The sequence below is a fragment of the Acipenser ruthenus genome, chromosome 49, assembly GCF_902713425.1.
Source record: "Acipenser ruthenus chromosome 49, fAciRut3.2 maternal haplotype, whole genome shotgun sequence".
Taxonomy (NCBI): Eukaryota; Metazoa; Chordata; class Actinopteri; order Acipenseriformes; family Acipenseridae; genus Acipenser; species Acipenser ruthenus.
Genome location: NC_081237.1, coordinates 1,914,010 through 1,934,028, shown reverse-complemented (window position 1 = coordinate 1,934,028; position 20,019 = coordinate 1,914,010). Strand labels below are relative to the sequence as shown.

At 40.1% G+C, this 20,019-nt stretch overlaps 1 protein-coding gene across 2 annotated transcripts in view; it reads left to right on the top strand.

Annotated features, from left to right (window-relative positions):
- The first annotated feature begins 9,342 nt into the window (after window positions 1–9,342).
- LOC117401240 (homer protein homolog 3-like) overlaps window positions 9,343–20,019 on the top strand; it is a 60,197-nt gene continuing 49,520 nt past the window's right edge. Inside the window, exons 1-2 of one of the 2 annotated variants that reach the window (XM_034001786.3) lie at window positions 9,345–9,890; window positions 12,143–12,192. In XM_034001786.3, the coding sequence (XP_033857677.1) occupies window positions 12,170–12,192 (23 nt within the window). In that variant the 5' untranslated portion in view covers window positions 9,345–9,890; window positions 12,143–12,169. Of the gene's footprint in view, window positions 9,891–12,142; window positions 12,193–20,019 lie in introns of both variants that reach the window. The other variant, XM_059015164.1, reaches the window with a different exon arrangement.

The following is a 20,019-nucleotide window of genomic DNA, read 5'->3' as shown; positions in this document are numbered from 1 at the left end:
ACACACAAAATGATACAAAGTGAATCTAGGGGTCCCCGAGTGGCTCACCTGGTAAAAGCACAGCGACGTGGTTGGCCGGGGGAGTCATACAGTGCAGGTTTGGGCGCTTGCTGTGTGAAGTCCCCGGTCTTCGCTGGGGATTCCAAAGGGAGCGTCGTATTGGCTCCAACACTCCCGTGGGTTAGGAAGCAGAACCACAGGGACTGTTTCTCTTCATCGCCGGCCAGGCATCCAGTGAGCTCCAAGGCGTACAGCTGCAGGGCTGGCCTTTGTCCTCCAGAGGTCGGTAGCTCACTGACATCCGCTCTCGAGTTCCTGGGTGTAAAAGGCTCGGTCGTGGGATCGGAGGATGCCCACTGAACCTTCGGATCTCCTGTGCTGTGTGGGGAATTATTATTATTATTATTATCTATTTCTTAGCAGATGCCCTTATCCAGGGCGACTTACAATTGTTACAAGATATCACATTATTTTTACATACAGTTACCCATTTATACAGTTAGTTTTTACTGGAGCAATCTAGGTAAAGTACCTTGCTCAAGGGTTCAGCAGCAGTGTCCCCACCGGGGATTGAACCCACAACCCTCCGGTCAAGAGTCCAGAGCCCTAACCACTACTCCACACTGCTGCCCTATTACTGAATTAAAAGGAGTGCAAACAGGTAAAACATTACTGCAGTGAGGAGAAAAAAGAATTGGACATTCCAAATTGGGGATAAAATCGGGGGGAAATAATAGGGCACACTAAATTAAAAAATAAATATTAGGGAAATGTATAAATTCCTGTATTGAATTCTACTATAAAAAATGAGCTTTTCCAAACACTGCTAGTGCAGTAGGACTTAGAACATAAGAAGAACATAAGAACATAAGAAAGTTTACAAACTAGAGGAGGCCATTCAGCCCATCTTGCTCGTTTGGTTGTTAGTAGCTTATTGATCCCAGAATCTCATCAAGCAGCTTCTTGAAGGATCCCAGGGTGTCATCTTCAACAACATTACTGGGGAGTTGGTTCCAGACCCTCACAATTCTCTGTGTAAAAAAGTGCCTCCTATTTTCTGTTCTGAATGCCCCTTTATCTAATCTCCATTTGTGACCCCTGGTCCTTGTTTCTTTTTTCAGGTCAAAAAAGTCCCCTGGGTCGACATTGTCTATACTTTTAGGATTTTGAATGTTTGAATCAGATCACCGTGTAGTCTTCTTTGTTCAAGACTGAATAGATTAAATTCTTTTAGCCTGTCTGCATACGACATGCCTTTTAAACCCGGGATAATTATGGCTGCTCTTCTTTGCACTCTTTCTAGAGCAGCAATATCCTTTTTGTAACGAGGTGACCAGAACTGAACACAATATTCTAGGTGAGGTCTTACTAATGCATTGTAAAGTTTTAACATTACTTCCCTTGATTTAAATTCAACACTTCTCACAATATATCCGAGCATCTTGTTGGCCTTTTTTATAGCTTCCCCACATTGTCTAGATGAAGACATTTCTGAGTCAACATAAACTCCTAGGTCTTTTTCATAGATTCCTTCTACAATTTCAGTATCTCCCATATGATGTTTATAATGCACATTTTTATTGCCTGTGTGCAGTACTTTACACTTTTGTCTGCCCAGTTCTGAATGCTGTCTAGATCATTTTGAATGACCTTTGCTGTTGCAACAGTGTTTGCCACTCCTCCTATTTTTGTGTCGTCTGCAATTTTAACAAGTTTGCTTACTATACCAGAATCTAAATCATTAATGTAGATTAGGAATAGCAGAGGACCTAATACTGATCCCTGTGGTACACCACTGGTTACTTCACTCCATTTTGAGGTTTCTCCTCTAATCAGTACTTTCTGTTTTCTACATGTTAACCACTCCCTAATCCATCTGCATTAATTTCCTTGAATCCCTACTGCATTCAGTTTGAGAATAAATCTTTTATGCGGACTTTGTCAAAAGCTTTCTGGAAATCTAAATAAATCATGCTGTATGCTTTGCAATTATCCATTGTCGATGTTGCATCCTCAAAAAAATCAAGCAGGTTAGTTAGACACGATCTCCCTTTCCTAAAACCATGCTGACTGTCTCCCAGGATATTGTTACCATATAGGTAATTTTCCATTTTAGATCTTATTTTTGTCTCCCTTTTTGTGGATTGGTATTACGTTTGAAATTTTCCAGTCTGTCGGTACAACCCCTGTGTCAAGAGACTGTTGCATGATCTTGGTTAGCGGTTTGTAAATAACTTCTTTCATTTCTTTGAGTACTATTGGGAAGATCTCATCCGGCCCAGGGGATTTGTTTATTTTAAGAGCTCCAAGCCCCTTTAACACTTCTGCCTCTGTTAGTTTTTTTAAACTGGATAGGAACAGGTCTACATGTGGGGCATGTTGTCCGTGTCCTCCTTTGTAAAAACCTGTGAAAAGTAATCATTTAATATATTTGCTATTTTTTTTTCTTTGTCTGTGATTTTGCCATTTGTGTCTCTTAGACATTTAACCTCCTCTTTGAATGTTCTCTTGCTGTTATAATATTGGAAAAACATTTTGGAATTGGTGTTAGCCCCCTTAGCAATATTGATTTCTATCTCTCTCTTGGCCTTTCTAACTTCCTTTTTGACTTGTGTTTGCAGTTCCAAGTACTCTTTCTGTGTACTTTGTTTTTGGTCCCTTTAAACGCTCTGTAAAGTGCCTTTTTTCGCTGAATATTTTTTTTAATTGATCTATTAAACCATTTTGGCCATTTTGTTTTAGATTTAGATTTGTCTACTTTTGGGATGTAATTGTTTTGCACCTCTAGTACTACATTTTTAAAAAACAGCCATCCTTTTTCTATGGATGTTTTCTCTATTTTACTCCAATCTACTTCTGTTAGTCTCTGTTTCATACCTTCATAGTTTGCTTTTCTAAAATTGTAAACCTTAGCTTTAGTCATTACTTTTGGGGTTTTAAAAAACATTTCAAATGAGACCATGTTGTGGTCTGAGTTTGCCAATGGCTCTCTGACCTCTGTTTTAGTTATTCTCTCTTAGTCTTTTCAAATGACGAAATCAAGGCATGCCTCCCCTCTAGTCGGTGCCTTGACAAATTGCGTTAGGAAGCAGTCATTTGTCATTTCCACCATTTCAATTTCGTCCGTTGTGCTCCCCACCGGGTTCTCCCATTTCATATGAGGAAAGTTGAAATCCCCCATTAGTATGGCTTCTCCTTTTCTACACACATTTCGAATGTCATTGTATAACAGATGATTTTGCTCTCATTTCTTCAGACTTGTTGCAGACATGTTGGATTTGCCTCATAAATGAAATAGTTATGACGTATGGATGCACCAGTACAATATTATTTATTAACATTAAAGGTAACGTGAGATGAAAAGTAAGATAGCCCTTCTGTAAAAACATAAAAATATATAAAGGAGAGGAGGCCATTGTCCGTTTCCTGGCAGCTGATTAATCCCAAATCTCTGCGTTGGGTCTTAAAGGATCCCAAGCATGAACAGGACTAGGTAACCCACTCCATACTTTCACATCTCTCTGTGGAAAGTCTCCACGCAATCTCCAGCAGGGTTCTTAATGTATTTGTTGGGGTTAACTTCAATCAAGTCCCCCTAATTCTTTGTTCTAGCCTCAGTACAATGAACTCCTCTTAAGGGTTAGGGCTCTGGACTCTTGACCGGAGGGTCGTTGGTTCAATCCCAGGTGGCGGACACTGCTGCTGTACCCTTGAGCAAGGTACTTTACCTGGATTGCTCCAGTAAAAAAACAACTGTATAAATGGGTAATTGTATGTAAAAATAATGTGTAAAAAAAAAAATGTAATTGTATGTAAAAATAAAAAAAGTGATATCTTGTAAAAATTGTAAGTCACCCTGGATAAGGGCATCTGCTAAGAAATAAATATAATATAATAATATCCTTCATTTACCAGCAATGCTATCTTTACTGACAGTGTGGAACAGTACATTCCATGACCTTGTCACACAAAAGCACACAATGAATGAACATTCGGGCTTGTCGTCTGCATTGAAATCTTAAACAGGATGTTAATCAGTCTTTCTTTTAGAATGTGGCGTTCTGGTCTTTGGGTGTAGCTAACACAATGATTCAATACATCTTACTTGCTGAACCCTTCCTTTAGCTACACATGTCTCTGCAGTTTTGAAAGGAGCATATGCTACAGCAAATGTACTGTATTTTCATTGTATATATCTTGTATGCCAGGTTAAAGACATTGCTCAGTTTCATTTCACTCCAGCAGTGTCTTCTGGGTCATGTTGCTGTCTGAAAGCATGTCAGTGAATAGAGGAAGCAGCTGGTTAGTTTTTGAAAGAAAGTGTGGGATCATTTCTGCAGCTGACCAAGGAAGTGCAACACTACCTGAATGCATAGCTTGCAAACAGAATAACCTTGTATCAGATATCTTGTTTTAAAATGAAAATACATGTGTTTCTTTCAAAACTGCACAATTGAGACAACTGTCTACAATTATTTGCAGCCAACATAATGTACAAATGACTGTATAAAAATATATTGTGCATAGAAAACCAATGACTGTTCAAGAACACATGGGAACTCATGTTTGTTACAGTAATTATATATATATATATATATATATATATATATATATATATATATATATATATATATAATTTATTTCTGATGCTTTGACTGAGTTCACTAGCAACACTTCCAGTTGCCTGCCATATTATGCTAGCACCATCTAGTGCACTGCTGTGTATTGCCAGCAATACACAGCAGGCTCACACAACGCAGTCAATACAATATTGTTGCTATTGAGACCAATGCTGGTCTAGGATTAGTAGATTACAGCATTGCCGATTGAGCAGCTGCTTCCAATGGTGTAATACTGTCTGCATTGATGAAAGACCAGTCACTGCCTTACTTCAGCAGTATTAGCAGTGCTGGCACTCAGCATTCCAGCAGGGATTTCACTCCTATGAGTTCCAAGCTCAGGGAGTCCGAATTTCAACTTGCCACATGAAACACAGTGTAGTATAAAATGTGTAATGTATCAAACCAAGGCCCTCGGCTGAAATGGTTTTTCTGCTACAGCTCAGTCTGAACTGAGAATAGCACACACTGGTAGAGTATACAAACTTGGAATTTCATTCACTTGGTGAAAGAAATCTGTTTGCAAGCTATGCTTTCAGATAGTGTTGCACTTCCTGGGTAATTTTAACCTTGAGAGTGTCCCCACCCCTTTATTGGTTTCTTCCCTGTCAATAACCAATCACAGCTGCTTCCCCTATTGACTGACACGCTTTCAGCCAGCGACATGACCCAGAAGACACTGCTGGAGTGATCAAGGAAGTGAAGCAGTAAGAGACTTCCTGGCAGGCAAGGTAAGCACACTGAGAATATCCTTTAGCCTCGTGGAATACCAGATTTTAAAATGAAAACACATGCTTGCTATAACGTGTCTCATTAAAAACGGCATATTTGAGACCTATTTACTAATAGAAGTGCAAAATGGGTAAGAGTTCTGTAAATATTTTGTCAGCTGCAATCACTTTAATGGAACTCAGCTCAGGCACCTGTATCTATAATGTCATCCCTGTAGTAAGTGGATTCCTCCCATTCAGCAGAGTGGGCTGCAGCTCATCAGAGACTCAATACCTTGCTTAGCCAGCATTCCCCCAGGGTGCTGGGAGAGCCAGCAGACATTCCTCCAATCAGAGCATCACTACAGACATTCCTCCAATCAGAGCATCTCTACAGACATTCCTCCAATCAGAGCATCATTAGACATTCCTCCAATCAGAGCATCATTATTGCTACCAACTACAGTCAACGGAATGACATCAGGTCAGGTCAAGCCTAGGCACTGCTAGCTATTGGATAATCACTCCACCTTTGCTGGGGTTCAGCTACTGTCCACAGTGAGGGCTACCAGGAGTAAGAAATGGGCTTCCCTCCAAGTTTTATATTTTTTATTACAGACCCATCTTGTCTTGCAAGCTGTCACATTAAACTTTCTTCTGTGAAGTCATCTTTTGCCTGTCATTTACCAGACGCTATACTGAAATGGCCCTGTATAAAACATGCTGCATATCAATTTTTGAATAAAGAAACAGATATTTAAAGAGTAATGTTAATAAACGTTTACCACAGTAAAAGCATAGCAAAGTGTAATAAAGCAAAGCATGGTAAAGCATAGGTAAGCATTGTAAAGCCTAGAAAGGTATAGTAAAGAATATTTAAAAAGACATGGTAAACTATGGGAAATGCATAGTATAGCCATGGGAAAATTGCACAATGACGTGGTGGCTTTGTAATACAAAGAGAGGAAGAACAAAGATGCCACAGCTGCTCCTGTCCTTCAGAGCTCTGAAGAATTTGCCATTTAGAAGAGCGGTGATGGAAACTGGATCAGTCATACTGCCAGGAGCTGGGTGGGATTCTTTCAGACAGTTCTATGTCTTCTCGACCCTTCACATTCTCCCAAAGAAGAGCAGAGAGAGCACAGTTACTGCTTCCTAAAAACGGTCTGAAAAAAGATCTAGCAATTCCACTGTACAGTAAAGGGTTGGTACAATAGATATTGTGATATTGTTGCTAATTTGATTATTTATGTACTGAAAAATTATTATTGTCAATAATTGTGTTTCTGAGCATAAAGAGAGGTGTGTTAAGAGTCATGTAATTTAGGGGGTCCTGGAGTGGCAGTCACCTGGTGCGCAGGTGAGTCCTACAGCACAGGTTCACGTCCTGGCTGTGCACAGCTGTCAGTCTTCACTGGGGACTCCGAAGGGAGCACCGCATTGGCCCAGGCGTTCCCGTGGGTTAAGGAGGCAAAACCAGGTACTGTTTCTCCTCATCGCGCTACAGCGAACCCAGACACCCAGTGTGCTCAAAGAGACACCTGCAGGGCTGGCCTTGTCCTCCAGAGGTCGGTATCTCGCTAACATCTGCTCTCGAGTTCCTGGGTAAGAGGAAGCCGGCTCGGTCGTGGGATCGGAGGAACCTTCAGGTCTCCTGAGCCGTGTGGGGAACTGCTGTGGTGAAGGCGAAAACGATTGGGCATCCCATATTGGGAGAAAATCAGGGGGGGAAATAATAATTGGACACACTAATTTTAAAAAAGGTCATTTAGAGTGATTGCAGCTAACAATATAATTTAATAAATATTACACATTTTAACTTATATTAGCTACATGGGTTTCAAATGTGCAGTTTTGAAAGAACACATAACAAACACATGTTCATTTTAAAACATGATATCTGGTTAGGTTAAAGGAAGTTTCAATCTTCTCTGCCTTTTTCTGAGGAAATATTGTATACTTGAACTTCCTGGGTCATTTCAGCCCAGCACTGTCTTCTGGGTCATGTTACTGGCTGAAAGCATGTCAATCAATAGGGGAAGCAGCTGATTGGTTGACAGAAAAGAAGCCAGTGAGTGGGGGACAATTCCACCCTCCAGGTGAAACGATGAAGCAAGTGCATCTTTACATTCAATAAGAACAGAAGATTTACGAGCGAGAGGGGGTCATTCAGCCCGTCTATGCTTTTTTGAGTCTTAAAGTATCCTAATGATTCAGCCCACTGACCATTTCCCCTGTTGTGGGTAATTGCTGCAGTGAGGCAGTGCAATTGAACTTTTGAAATTGGTGAAATAATAAGGGGTATAAGACCACTGTTCCTGCTCCCCATGCTTAGAATTCCTGTCTGTTTGACCTCAATGAAACTCACACCCAAACTCACATCCACAGATGTATGTTCCATTCAAATACAAAGATCTCACTGACATAAACAAGCCAGGCAGCCTGTCCCTACAACAGGAATACTCTCTGTATACTGTCCCTACAACAGGAATACTCCGTGTAAACTGCCCCTACAACAGGAATACTCTCTGTATACTGTCCCTACAACAGGAATACTCTCTGTATACTGTCCCTACAACATGAATACTCTGTGTATACTGTCCCTACAACAGGAATACTCTCTGTATACTGTCCCTACAACAGGAATACTCTCTGTATACTGTCCCTGCAACAGGAATACTCTGTGTATACTGTCCCTACAACAGGAATACTCTGTGTATACTGTCCCTACAACAGGAATACTCTGTGTATACTGTCCCTACAACATGAATACTCTCTGTATACTGTCCCTGCAACATGAATACTCTGTGTATACTGTCCCTACAACAGGAATACTCTCTGTATACTGCCCCTACAACAGGAATACTCTCTGTATACTGTCCCTACAACAGGAATACTCTGTGTATACTGTCCCTACAACATGAATACTCTCTGTATACTGTCCCTGCAACATGAATACTCTGTGTATACTGTCCCTACAACAGGAATACTCTCTGTATACTGCCCCTACAACAGGAATACTCTCTGTATACTGTCCCTACAACAGGAATACTCTGTGTATACTGTCCCTACAACAGGAATACTCTGTGTATACTGTCCCTGCAACAGGAATACTCTGTGTATACTGTCCCTGCAACAGGAATACTCTGTGTATACTGTCCCTGCAACAGGAATACTCTGTGTATACTGTCCCTACAACAGGAATACTCTGTGTATACTGTCCCTGCAACAGGAATACTCTGTGTATACTGGGTTACATCAAACCTGTATTTTTATTTCAAACACCTGGTACTACACTAGGGGAAAGATGATCAGGCCCTAAAGGGGTGGGGACGGTTTCACTGACCAGGTGAAATGACCCAGGAAGTGCAAGGCAGTCTACAGCAAGGCTTGCAAAGATTTCATGATGTCATACAGTGTATTAAACTCTGGACATATAAACGAGTCTGTTAAGTCAGGCCATCCTAGAGCTACAGAATACTGAAGAACATTAATAATAATAATAATAATAATAATAATAATAATAATAATAATAATAATAATAATAATAATTTTCAAGACAATTGGATAGCGGTTCTACAGATATATATGCAAAAATGTAGGTGTGTCAGATGCATGGACAGACATTATTACACACCAAACCTCGCATTAATACAACATGAGAAATATAAAAATGATAAAGTCTTCAGGGGGCTGAATGTTTATTTCAGGATGATACCACAGGGGTAACCAATGGCAACATTTTATTTCCCCTGCTTGCTGGTGATGATGTGATTTATCACATGCAATGTATCATAGCATATACAGCACATTGTATAGGTAAACAGAAATCAGGATGTAATCTCGACTAACTAAACACGGTTAAAATAAAATATAACATTTGAATAAACTAATTGTATTGTACACCAATATTAAAAACAATACCGGGTATTGTTGTATTGAAGAAGCTAATACAGGTCATGAAATTTGTGTGGCGTGGCTTTAAGTAATTTGACACTAGGAGCTATCGCCAGCAGGCGGTGTGAGTGAGGATTTAATAAAATCCAACTGGAGCAAGAAATCTCTAGCACAATGGGTTCGGGAGAGTCATTCAAGAAGAAAACAACGGAAGCCACAATATAAGTAAAGGAACCAATTAACTTGTGATCCTCTTTGGCATTATAAAACACAGAGAAAAAGAAAAGATAGACAGCCAAATGAAGCTCTGCGAAGGATCACAGCCTTTGAGCTATACAGCGAAGAAGAGGCAGCACGAGACCGTCTAAAAAAGACGAATAATATTTTAAGAAAAGCATATTAAAAAAACTTAGAGTAAGCGAAACTGCAGGAGAAAGACTGTATGATCAATAAAGACGCGTAGAAGTAAAAGGACAGTCTTTTTGAAGAAAAAAAGAAACGTTTTTTTTTTCCTGTGAAATTCCGGTGGTAATTTAAGAAGCATCCGGATCCGGAGACAAAACGGGGAAGAAAAAGAGGAAGGAAAAAACAACACGATAGAAAAAAGGACAATTGGAATAAAACCAAAAGAAAAGAAATATAGAAGAGGCAAGACCGAAATGGGGTGAGTTTTTAAAACTTGTTTTGTGGGATTAAAAAATGCCAGTATAATATGGTTAAACAGCAAGGAGAGTTTGAAGCAATAAAAGTAAACAAATATTCTTGAGCAACAGCGTGCTAATTATTTTAAACCCTGTGTTAAGTTTGAACGAAAAAGTGCCAACGGCGCTGACTAGCATTCAGTCACCTGATAAACGGTGCAGGGGGGTTACGGATAACTGTAACCAAATGACAATTCTAATAATGCAATACAGTGCAACTATATTATGCATGCTGTTTTAAACATTACATTAACCACCAGTTTAGACTTCATGAATTTGGTAGCCGAAACACGAAATATACATTTTACTTAAGATTACCTGTTCAAACTTTGTGACAGTCTGAAGGTACTGCAGCTCAAATAATTATGAAACATGTGTAAAATAACGCGAATACGATCATTTATAATATGTTTTATATAAATACAATTCCAAGATTAGTATTAGTATTGTTATTGTTAGTAGTCGTAGTATTAATTGTACGTTAAAGTGGCATTGATAACTCCTAGAGTCTGGCTCTTAAATTGAGCATCACTGAATACAGTAGGTTCGCTTATATTGTATATAATAATTGCAAACTTTATCGTTCTAAAATTCATTTTAAGTTATATTGACAATACCATACGAAATAAATATCCGTACTAGATTTGATGCCCAAATTCTAACCGAGACATGGGATAGATGGTAAAGCAATTCGGGGTGATCTGTAATCTATTTCTGATGTTGCTTATTATTGTAGTCAAGACAACATGGTACGATTTTGTATTGACGGGGTCCTGTTAAGTGCATATGAATCAGACTGGGAAACGTTTAAGTACACTGTAGCTACGAGCAGCTCTCCGTCACCGCCAGACCTATCCCGTATTGCAGATAGAAGCGATGTGCTAAAAGCATTCGTGGTTCCATCAGCGAGAAACCTGATACAGTCATAGCTTTCCTGGCCTAGATTTATTTGATTGGGTAAAGTGCTGGAGAGACCAGGGCAGGATCACTTTCTGAAAGATACATTTAGACAGACCTAGTTTTTAACCTAGTTGCAATTGGATACAAGACTTCCTCTTATAAATGTGAAACTTGCAGCTAGTAGCTTCCAATTAGATGTTCTTGGTATTATTCAATGCCCCTTGCTTTTTATGATGTGTAAAATGAGTATCTTATTACAATTTCTCAATCACTTTCTTGTATTAACTTTTGCTAAGTCTGGGATGGCTTTGCTTCGGAGTTCAGAGCCTATAGATGTAACACAGGCTAGATCACTGTCCTTATAGCAGTTCAGATCTGACACTTTGTATCACATTTCCTTTGTTTTGCTGCAATACACAGCACTGTGCTAGATGGCGCTGGAGCTCACTGATATAAAGACACTGGCTGATTTAGCCTGCATTACATAAGTAAACTGGGACTGAAAAGCATTTAAAGTGCAGCTAACAAAATAATTCTATCAGTCTTTCCTGTCGTACACTTCCATTAGCTTCGTAGGTCTCATGTGCAGTATTGAAAGAAACAGCAAACCTGCTTTTTATTGTAAAAGATGATCTCTGGTGCTAAAGAAAGTTCTCTGTTTTCTTTCTTTAGTAAGTTACTCTCACTAAACCTGTCTTCTGGGTCCAAGCATGTCACTGTTTGAAAGCATGTCAGTCAGCAGGGGGAGCAGTTGAAAGGGTGGGTGCAGTTCCACCCTCGAGGTGGCCAAGGATGAGCAACACTATCTGAAAGCAGAGCTTGGAAACAGGTTTCTTCAGCTGTGTAGTACAAGATGTTTCAAAATAAATACAATCTGTGTTTCTTTCCAAACTGCCCATTTGAGACCTATATGAGAATGAGGCAGTGATACAGTGGAGACGGTTGTTGGTGTGTCTGTCACACTGGCGTTGTAGTGCATATCCGCAGAACTGCTCATCCAGTTGTCATGAAACTTGGTATTAACGCTGTTTAGTTTATCGTGGGGATGTGGGTGGAGGAGGGCTACTGTCCATACTGTACATCCTTCGATATGTGTGTCACACTGTCATCGCCATTTCTTATTCTATACTGTTGTGTACATACAGTTGATGTCCTGGTCCTCCGCTGTTTCACCAGACGGATGGCTCTCATTTTGAATTTGCAGCCGTGGCTGGGGCTGGGTGCGAGTGACATACTTGTTTAAGCTTCATTGGTTGAGTTGCTTGTTGTTTTGATTGTGTACAGTATGCTTACAGAGCTTTCTTTTCTCTTCCAGACAGGGCTTCTCGACTGGCCTGTAAGAATGTATCCGCTTCACAGAGAGAGGTACGAGTACATTTCCAGTATTTTGGGGGTGATTTTTAAAATCCTTTTTATGTACGGTGAAAATGTAGTACCATCATGTTTTAAAGTGATTCTAGCTGACATAATAATTCCAGAAATATGAACCATTCTGCACTTCTGTTTGATACACAGGGTTCAAATGTGCAGTTTTGAAAGAAACATGTGTTATAGCAGACATGTCTTTTCAGACATCTGGTACTACACTAAGTTCCCAGTGTGCTTGCTTTGCCTTCCTCTGTTACTACTTTACTTCCTTGGTCACTTCAGCCGTGTCTTCTGGGTCATGTCACTGTTTGAAAGCTTGCAAACAGAGATGTATTTAAGCTAGTGTAGTAGCAGATGTTTTGAAATGAAAATACATGTTTTGCTAAAACAAGTGTTTCCTTCAAAACTGCACATTTGAGACCTATATAGTGAATGGGATTTGCATGGCTGGGAACATGAATTAACTATTTTGATAGCTACAATTACCTTAAAGTGTAACAGAACACTCTGGTTGGTGTTTATTGCACAGGCTCGTGGAGTGCTGAAGGAAATCTCCTGCTTGATAATCCTGGGGAGTTTTTCATTAGACTTGCATTCCAGTTCTGCTGATTTAATTGGGGAGCAGCAACGCTGTCATGCTAATTTTAAAGCTACTTCTCTGCACAGAGCAACTAAATATCTAAATATCAAGGCTCAAAGTTAATGTATCTTTGGTAGCATTTTGCTACTCAAAACTCTTCATTTGCTAGTTTTTTTATGCAGTAGCATTTTTCTGATACCTTACGCTGCAGTTTATATGACCGACCCTGAGTGAACAGGCACATAATTACCGGTATTAGTTTTTTAAACATACATTATCTTTCATAAAGCGGGAAACCATTGCTATAGAGCTTCCCAATAGATGACTGAGGTTTGTACCGCCCCATGTAGATACACGCGAGGCCCACAATGCAAATCGTATTGCACAGTAAAGTACAAACAACGTGGATACAATTTAAAGGTACAATTATTTATTTCAGCAATTTTTACGTTACGTTTGGAGAAAGTCTGGTGAGGCATATAAAGAAAAGAACACCATACCTCCTGTCAAGCATGGAGGTGGTAATATCCTTCTATGGGACTGTTTTCCTCTAATGGCACAGGAAATTTAGTTTCAATACGGATTCCATAGCATATCAAAAGATATTGGCCAATCATCTGAAACTCTCCGCTACAAAACTTGGTTTAAAGTGCAACTGGACGTTCAACACGACAACGATCCAAAGCACACATCAAAATCTACTTCAGAATGGTTAAAGAAGAATAAAATCAAGGTTCTGGAATGGCCTAGTCAAAGTCCTGATCTAAATCCGATTGAGAATCTTTGGTATGAGTTGAAGAAGGCTGTGCATAAGAGAAGTCCTCGGAATTTGAATGAACTGGAACAATTTAGCGTTGAAGAATGGTCAAAAATCACTAAAGAATAATGCTAAAAGTTCATTGACAGTCATTTAAAAGAGGTTATTATTGTTAAAGGTGCCTCAACAAGCTATTAATTTCATTTTCCTTGGGGTATGAATACTTCTTAATTAGCATTTTTTGAGTTTTGCAAAAAAAGAAAAATGTAAATCTATTTCTTGTAACTTTTTTCCTCATCCACAAAAGCAAAACCTTTGCTACAAAAGATTTTTCCTATAATTTGTTTTTGAGAAATTTCTAGAAATTACACATCTCCAGTGGGGTATGTAAACTTTTGACTACAACTGTGTATGTGTAATAAAAATCTATCTATCTATCTATCTATCTCTATCTATCTATCTATATATATATATATATATATATATATATATATACACACAGTACTGTGCAAAAGTTTTAGGCAGGTGTGAAAAAATGCTGTAAAGTAAGAATGCTTTCAAAAATAGACATGTTAATATATTATATTTATCAATTAACTAAATGCAAAGTGAGTGAACAGAAGAAAAATCTAAATCAAATCCATATTTGGTGTGACCACCCTTTGCCTTCAAAACAGCATCAATTCTTCTAGGTACACTTGCACAAAGTCAGGGATTTTGTAGGCATATAGTCAGGTGTATGATTAAACAAGTATACCAAACAGGTGCTAATGATCATCAATTCAATATGTAGGTTGAAACACAATCATTAACTGAAACAGAAACAGCTGTGTAGGAGGAATAAAACTGGGTGAGGAACAGCCAAACTCAGCTAACAAGGTGAGGTTGCTGAAGACAGTTTACTGTCAAAAGTCATACACCATGGCAAGACTGAGCACAGCAACAAGACACAAGGTAGTTATACTGCATCAGCAAGGTCTCTCCCAGGCAGAAATTTCAAGGCAGACAGGGGTTTCCAGATGTGCTGTCCAAGCTGAGGACCGTAGACGCAGTGGTCGGCCAAGGAAACTTACTCTCAGCAGATGAAAGACACATCATGCTTACTTCCCTTCGCAATCGGAAGAAGTCCAGCAGTGCCATCAGCTCAGAATTGGCAGAAAACAGTGGGACCCTGGTACACCCATCTACTGTCCGGAGAAGTCTGGTCAGAAGTGACCTTCATGGAAGACTTGCGGCCAAAAAGCCATACCTCCGACGTTGAAACAAGGCCAAGCGACTCAACTATGCATGAAAACACAGGAACTGGGGTGCAGAAAAATGGCAGCAGGTGCTCTGGACTGATGAGTCAAAATTTGAAATATTTGGCTGTAGCAGAAGGCAGTTTGTTCGTCGAAGGGCTGGAGAGCTGTACACGAATGAGTGTCTGCAGGCAACAGTGAGGCATGGTGGAGGTTCTTTGCAAGTGTGGGGCTGCATTTCTGCAAATGGAGTTGGGGATTTGGTCAGAATTAATGGTCTCCTCAATGCTGAGAAGTACAGGCAGATACTTATCCATCATGCAATACCATCAGGGAGGCATCTGATTGGCCCCAAATTTATTCTGCAGCATGACAACGACCCCAAACATACAGCGAAAGTCATTAAGAACTATCTTCAGCGTAAAGAAGAACAAGGAGTCCTGGAAGTGATGGTATGGCCCCCACAGAGCCCTGATCTCAACATCATCGAGTCTGTCTGGGATTACATGAAGAGAGAGAAGCAACTGAGGCTGCCTAAATCCACAGAAGAACTGTGGTTAGTTCTCCAAGATGTTTGGGCCAACCTACCTGCCGAGTTCCTTCAAAAACTGTGTGCAAGTGTACCTAGAAGAATTGATGATGTTTTGAAGGCAAAGGGTGGTCACACCAAATATTGATTTGATGTAGATTTTTCTTCTGTTCACTCACTTTGCATTTTGTTAATTCATAAATATAAACTATTAACATGTCTATTTTTGAAAGCATTCTTACTTTACAGCATTTTTTCACACCTGCCTAAAACTTTTGCACAGTACTGTATTATATATATATATATATATATATATATAATGTATGTATAGTTTACAAACGAGAGGAGGCCATTCAGCCCACCTTGCTCTTTTTGGTTGTTAGTAGCTTATTGATCCCAGAATCTCATCAAGCAGCTTCTTGAAGGGTCCCAGGGTGTCAACTTCAACAACATTACTGGGGAGTTGGTTCCAGACCCTCACAATTCTCTGTGTAAAAAAAGTGCCTCCTATCTTCTGTTCTGAATGCCCCTTTATCTAATCTCCATTTGTGACCCCTGGTCCTTGTTTCTTTTTTCAGGTCAAAAAAGTCCCCTGGGTCGACATTGTCTATACCTTTTAGAATTCTGAATGATTGAATCACCGCGTAGCCTTCTTTGTTCAAGACTGAATAGATTCAATTCTTTTAGCCTGTCTGCATACAGCATGCCTTTTAAACCTGGGATAATTCAGGTCACTGTTCTTTGCACTCTTTCTAGAGCAGCAATATCCTTTTTGTAACGAGGTGACCAGAACTGAACACAATATTCTAGATGCATTGTATAGTTTTACCATTACTTCCCTTGATTTTAAATTCAACACTTTTCACAATATAGCCAAGCATTTTGCTGGGATTTTGCTGGCATATTGTTCCCGAAACTTGTACAGTAAATATTGTTTTATTGCTGGCTCCCAGCATCTCATGAGCTGTAGCTGCTGTACCACTGCATAGATGCCGGCACACATCAATACAGGAAGAGTCAGCTTTTTTACAGAATATTTAAGACTTTCATTAGGGGTTGTCTAAATAAATAAATATACTTTTATAAAAATGCTGACATCAGAAACAGCCCCTATGTTTTCACAATGTAATTAGCCACCATGGTGGAAGTGAAAATAAACGCTTTTGAGTAGTTAACTGCATAATAATGTATAATAATCTTTTTCTCTTTGTCTCGCAAGAAGATCATCATTTGTAACATTATTGGCTTTTCTGAGCTTAACCTAAGGAAGCACCGAGAGGGCTGGCTTTTCACTTGTGAAAATGTATTGAGATGCCTCTGCCTTACCTAGAACAAAGATCCCTGTATCGCTATCTTTAATATTACTACTATTATATAGTACAATTCTGCTGGGGGCCCTACGCTATAGTGTAATTTGCATATAGGTTAATTTTCTTGTTCTCCTTTTCAAGGGTAAAATCCATACAGCACATGTTTAAATGCCTGCTGTTCACACAGGTCCACTTATCTGACCCGGAAAACGATTCCAATGTATTGTATGCATGCCGCACAAGACCCCCACAGATTTTTGTTCTGCCCCCCTTAGACCCCTCACCAGGGAAGGTCTGGCGCCGCCACTGTTATTGAGAGAGGCAGCTCAAGTCATTTTAAGGTAAATTGTATTACTTTCATGGGGGGCAAGTCCCCCGTCACGTAGGAGTGATACAGCGGCGTCTATCACTCGGTATTTGTAATCCCCGGGTTTGACCCGCAACCAAAAGTCCAGTTTCACACACAAACACTAAACACAAAACACAAACACAGTTTTTAGTGACAGTGGACAGGTGGTAGTGGTGTATTACAGTTCTCTGTGAAAGTGATGTCCGGGTTTATGCTGGCTTCTGCTACAGCTCCGGATCGTGTTATAGGAAGTCTAGTTTGAGACAAACAGACACTCAAAAATACTGCAAACACAGGCTCCTTGTAGTGTAAGTGAACAGATCACTTACACTACGACGCCTATTATACCCTCGCTCGTGACCCCAAGGTTAACGAGCGCATCAGCTCCCCCAATCCTTGGATGCCATGTCGTTTCCCATCCGAGTCATTGAGTTTGGGTACCGTAGCTCTGCCCCCTTCCTAAATGACTTCCACCTACCCTAAGGAATAAATTATTCCTAATTGGAATAAATCATCCATCCAACAGTATGTCACACTTACATTTTTGCATATTTCTGGATATTGCTTATCAAATTCTCCTATACTATTTTGTACATACTGTTTTATGTACATCATGATCTCCATCTAGCTGTGGGTATAGGAGCACCGAGTGTCACCGCAGCACATGGATACGTTTATTACCGCTGAGCTAGAAGATTTAGTGCTGTGTAAAACCAAATTAAGACAACAATCAAACCGACTAAGCAACACAGACAGGATGAAGAGGAATCTGGGGATTTACAGTAAAAAGGAGTTAAGGTGCTTTCCTCAGAGTATCAAGGAGATTAAGGAGTTTGATTTCTGGTTTTTAGATGATGGGGGGGGGGGGGGGACACGTTGATGGAGTCGGGGAACAGAATAATAATAATGAAATAATAATCCAAAGGGCTGACCACAGTATACCAGAATTGTGTTTTTTCTAAACCAATTGTGTCTGAAAAGGGAGGATCTGGCACTAGCCCTGCACCCAGTCCTGGGTTTCAGGACTCCCTGTTCAGGTATTTTATTTATATTACAGGTGCCAGTGGTTTGAACAATCCGTTCCCTGTTAATCAGCTCTGAGCTTCAGTGTACACTGCCCCCAGTGAATGTAAGACTGCAAGTGGTATTTCTGGCTGAGGTAAGAAATACCACTTACAGAAATACCAATGAGCTTGTTTCTTACACAGCACCCTAGACTATATTAAATCAGAATAATCGATAGTTAAATCAGAATAATGAAACATTATAGCTCATTTTAATGTCATGTAATTTTACTTGTTATACAGAGACATTTCAGATGGCTGTGTAACATCAATATCAAGGTGTGCTATATATTATAAAGAAATTCCAGATGGCTGTGTCTCATTCATATCGGGGTCTACTATATAATTAGGGCTTCTGATTCTCGGTTTTAAACGATAAAACACCCCCGATTACAAAAAAAAAAATGAAATCGGTGTATAGCCAATAAACACCAGAAAACACTATCATTGATTCGCTCTGAATACTTTAAACCCGCCCCAACTACTGAGTGGCAGCGCATTCCTACGTTTCTATTGGAGACGCCACTTGCGAGATTTAAAACGAGATTACAATCAGGAATGGAGGCTGCTTTTTTTTTTTTTTTTTTTTTTTTTTTTTTTATTTAGTCGTCGCCAATTTTTTTACCCCGGTTTTCTCCCCAATTCTGTATGCCCAATTATTATCTGTATCCTCTGCTCACCGCTCGCAACCCCCCCGCCGACTCAGGAAACGGAGGCTGGAACACGCATCTTCCGAAACGTGCTCCTGCCAAGCCGTCATTTTTCGCACTGCAGATCCACAGCAATGCCACCAGACCTATAGTGCCGGAGGACAACTCAGATCTGGCGGCTCCGCTGCAGAGCCACAGGCGCCCTATCGGCCACAGGGGTCGCTGATGCGCGGTGAGCCGTGGATTCCCCTGCCGACCTAAGCCCTCCCTACCCGGGCAGCGCTCAGCCAATTGTGTGCCGCCCCCTAGGAACTGCCAGTCACGGTCGGCTGTGACATAGCCTGGATTCGAACCTGCGATCTCCAGGCTATAGGGCACATCCTGCACTCCGTGCGGAGCGCCTTTACTGGATGCGCCACTCGGGAGCCCTATAGGAATGGAGGCTTGTTCGCAGGATTTAAAGCTGTATTACAGTTAAGATACTGAGGATTTAAAACAGAATTGCAAATTGTGGCGAAATGTACAAAAATGCGTACACACAAAATCCCCAGAAGAATGTGCCCGTGACCCTAGGGATTTCGTTGTGGAAGACAGCAAAGGAAAGAAGGTACAACTTAAGTGTGCAAGTACTGTCGAGTTACTATACATGTTTTGACAGAAGAAAACGGCCAAGCATTTTGGAAAGTAACCAAAAACACTAATTTCAGTGAAAACCCCGGGGGGAAAAAAACAAAAAAAACAAAAAAAAAAAACTATTTACATAATTAGAAAATAGCTAAAAATAAGCACCGAAAAATGAAACTAATAAAAACTGAACAGAAGCTCTATATACAGTGCCTTGCGAAAGTATTCGGCCCCCTTGAACTTTGCGACCTTTTGCCACATTTCAGGCTTCAAACATAAAGATATGAAACTGTAATTTTTTGTGAAGAATCAACAAGAAGTGGGACACAATCATGAAGTGGAACGAAATTTATTGGATATTTCAAACTTTTTTAACAAATAAAAAACTGAAAAATTGGGCGTGCAAAATTATTCAGCCCCTTTACTTTCAGTGCAGCAAACTCTCTCCAGAAGTTCAGTGAGGATCTCTGAATGATCCAATGTTGACCTAAATGACTAATGATGATAAATAGAATCCACCTGTGTGTAATCAAGTCTCCGTATAAATGCACCTGCACTGTGATAGTCTCAGAGGTCCGTTTAAAGCGCAGAGAGCATCATGAAGAACAAGGAACACACCAGGCAGGTCCGAGATACTGTTGTGGAGAAATTTAAAGCCGGATTTGGATACAAAAAGATTTCCCAAGCTTTAAACATCCCAAGGAGCACTGTGCACGTGATAAT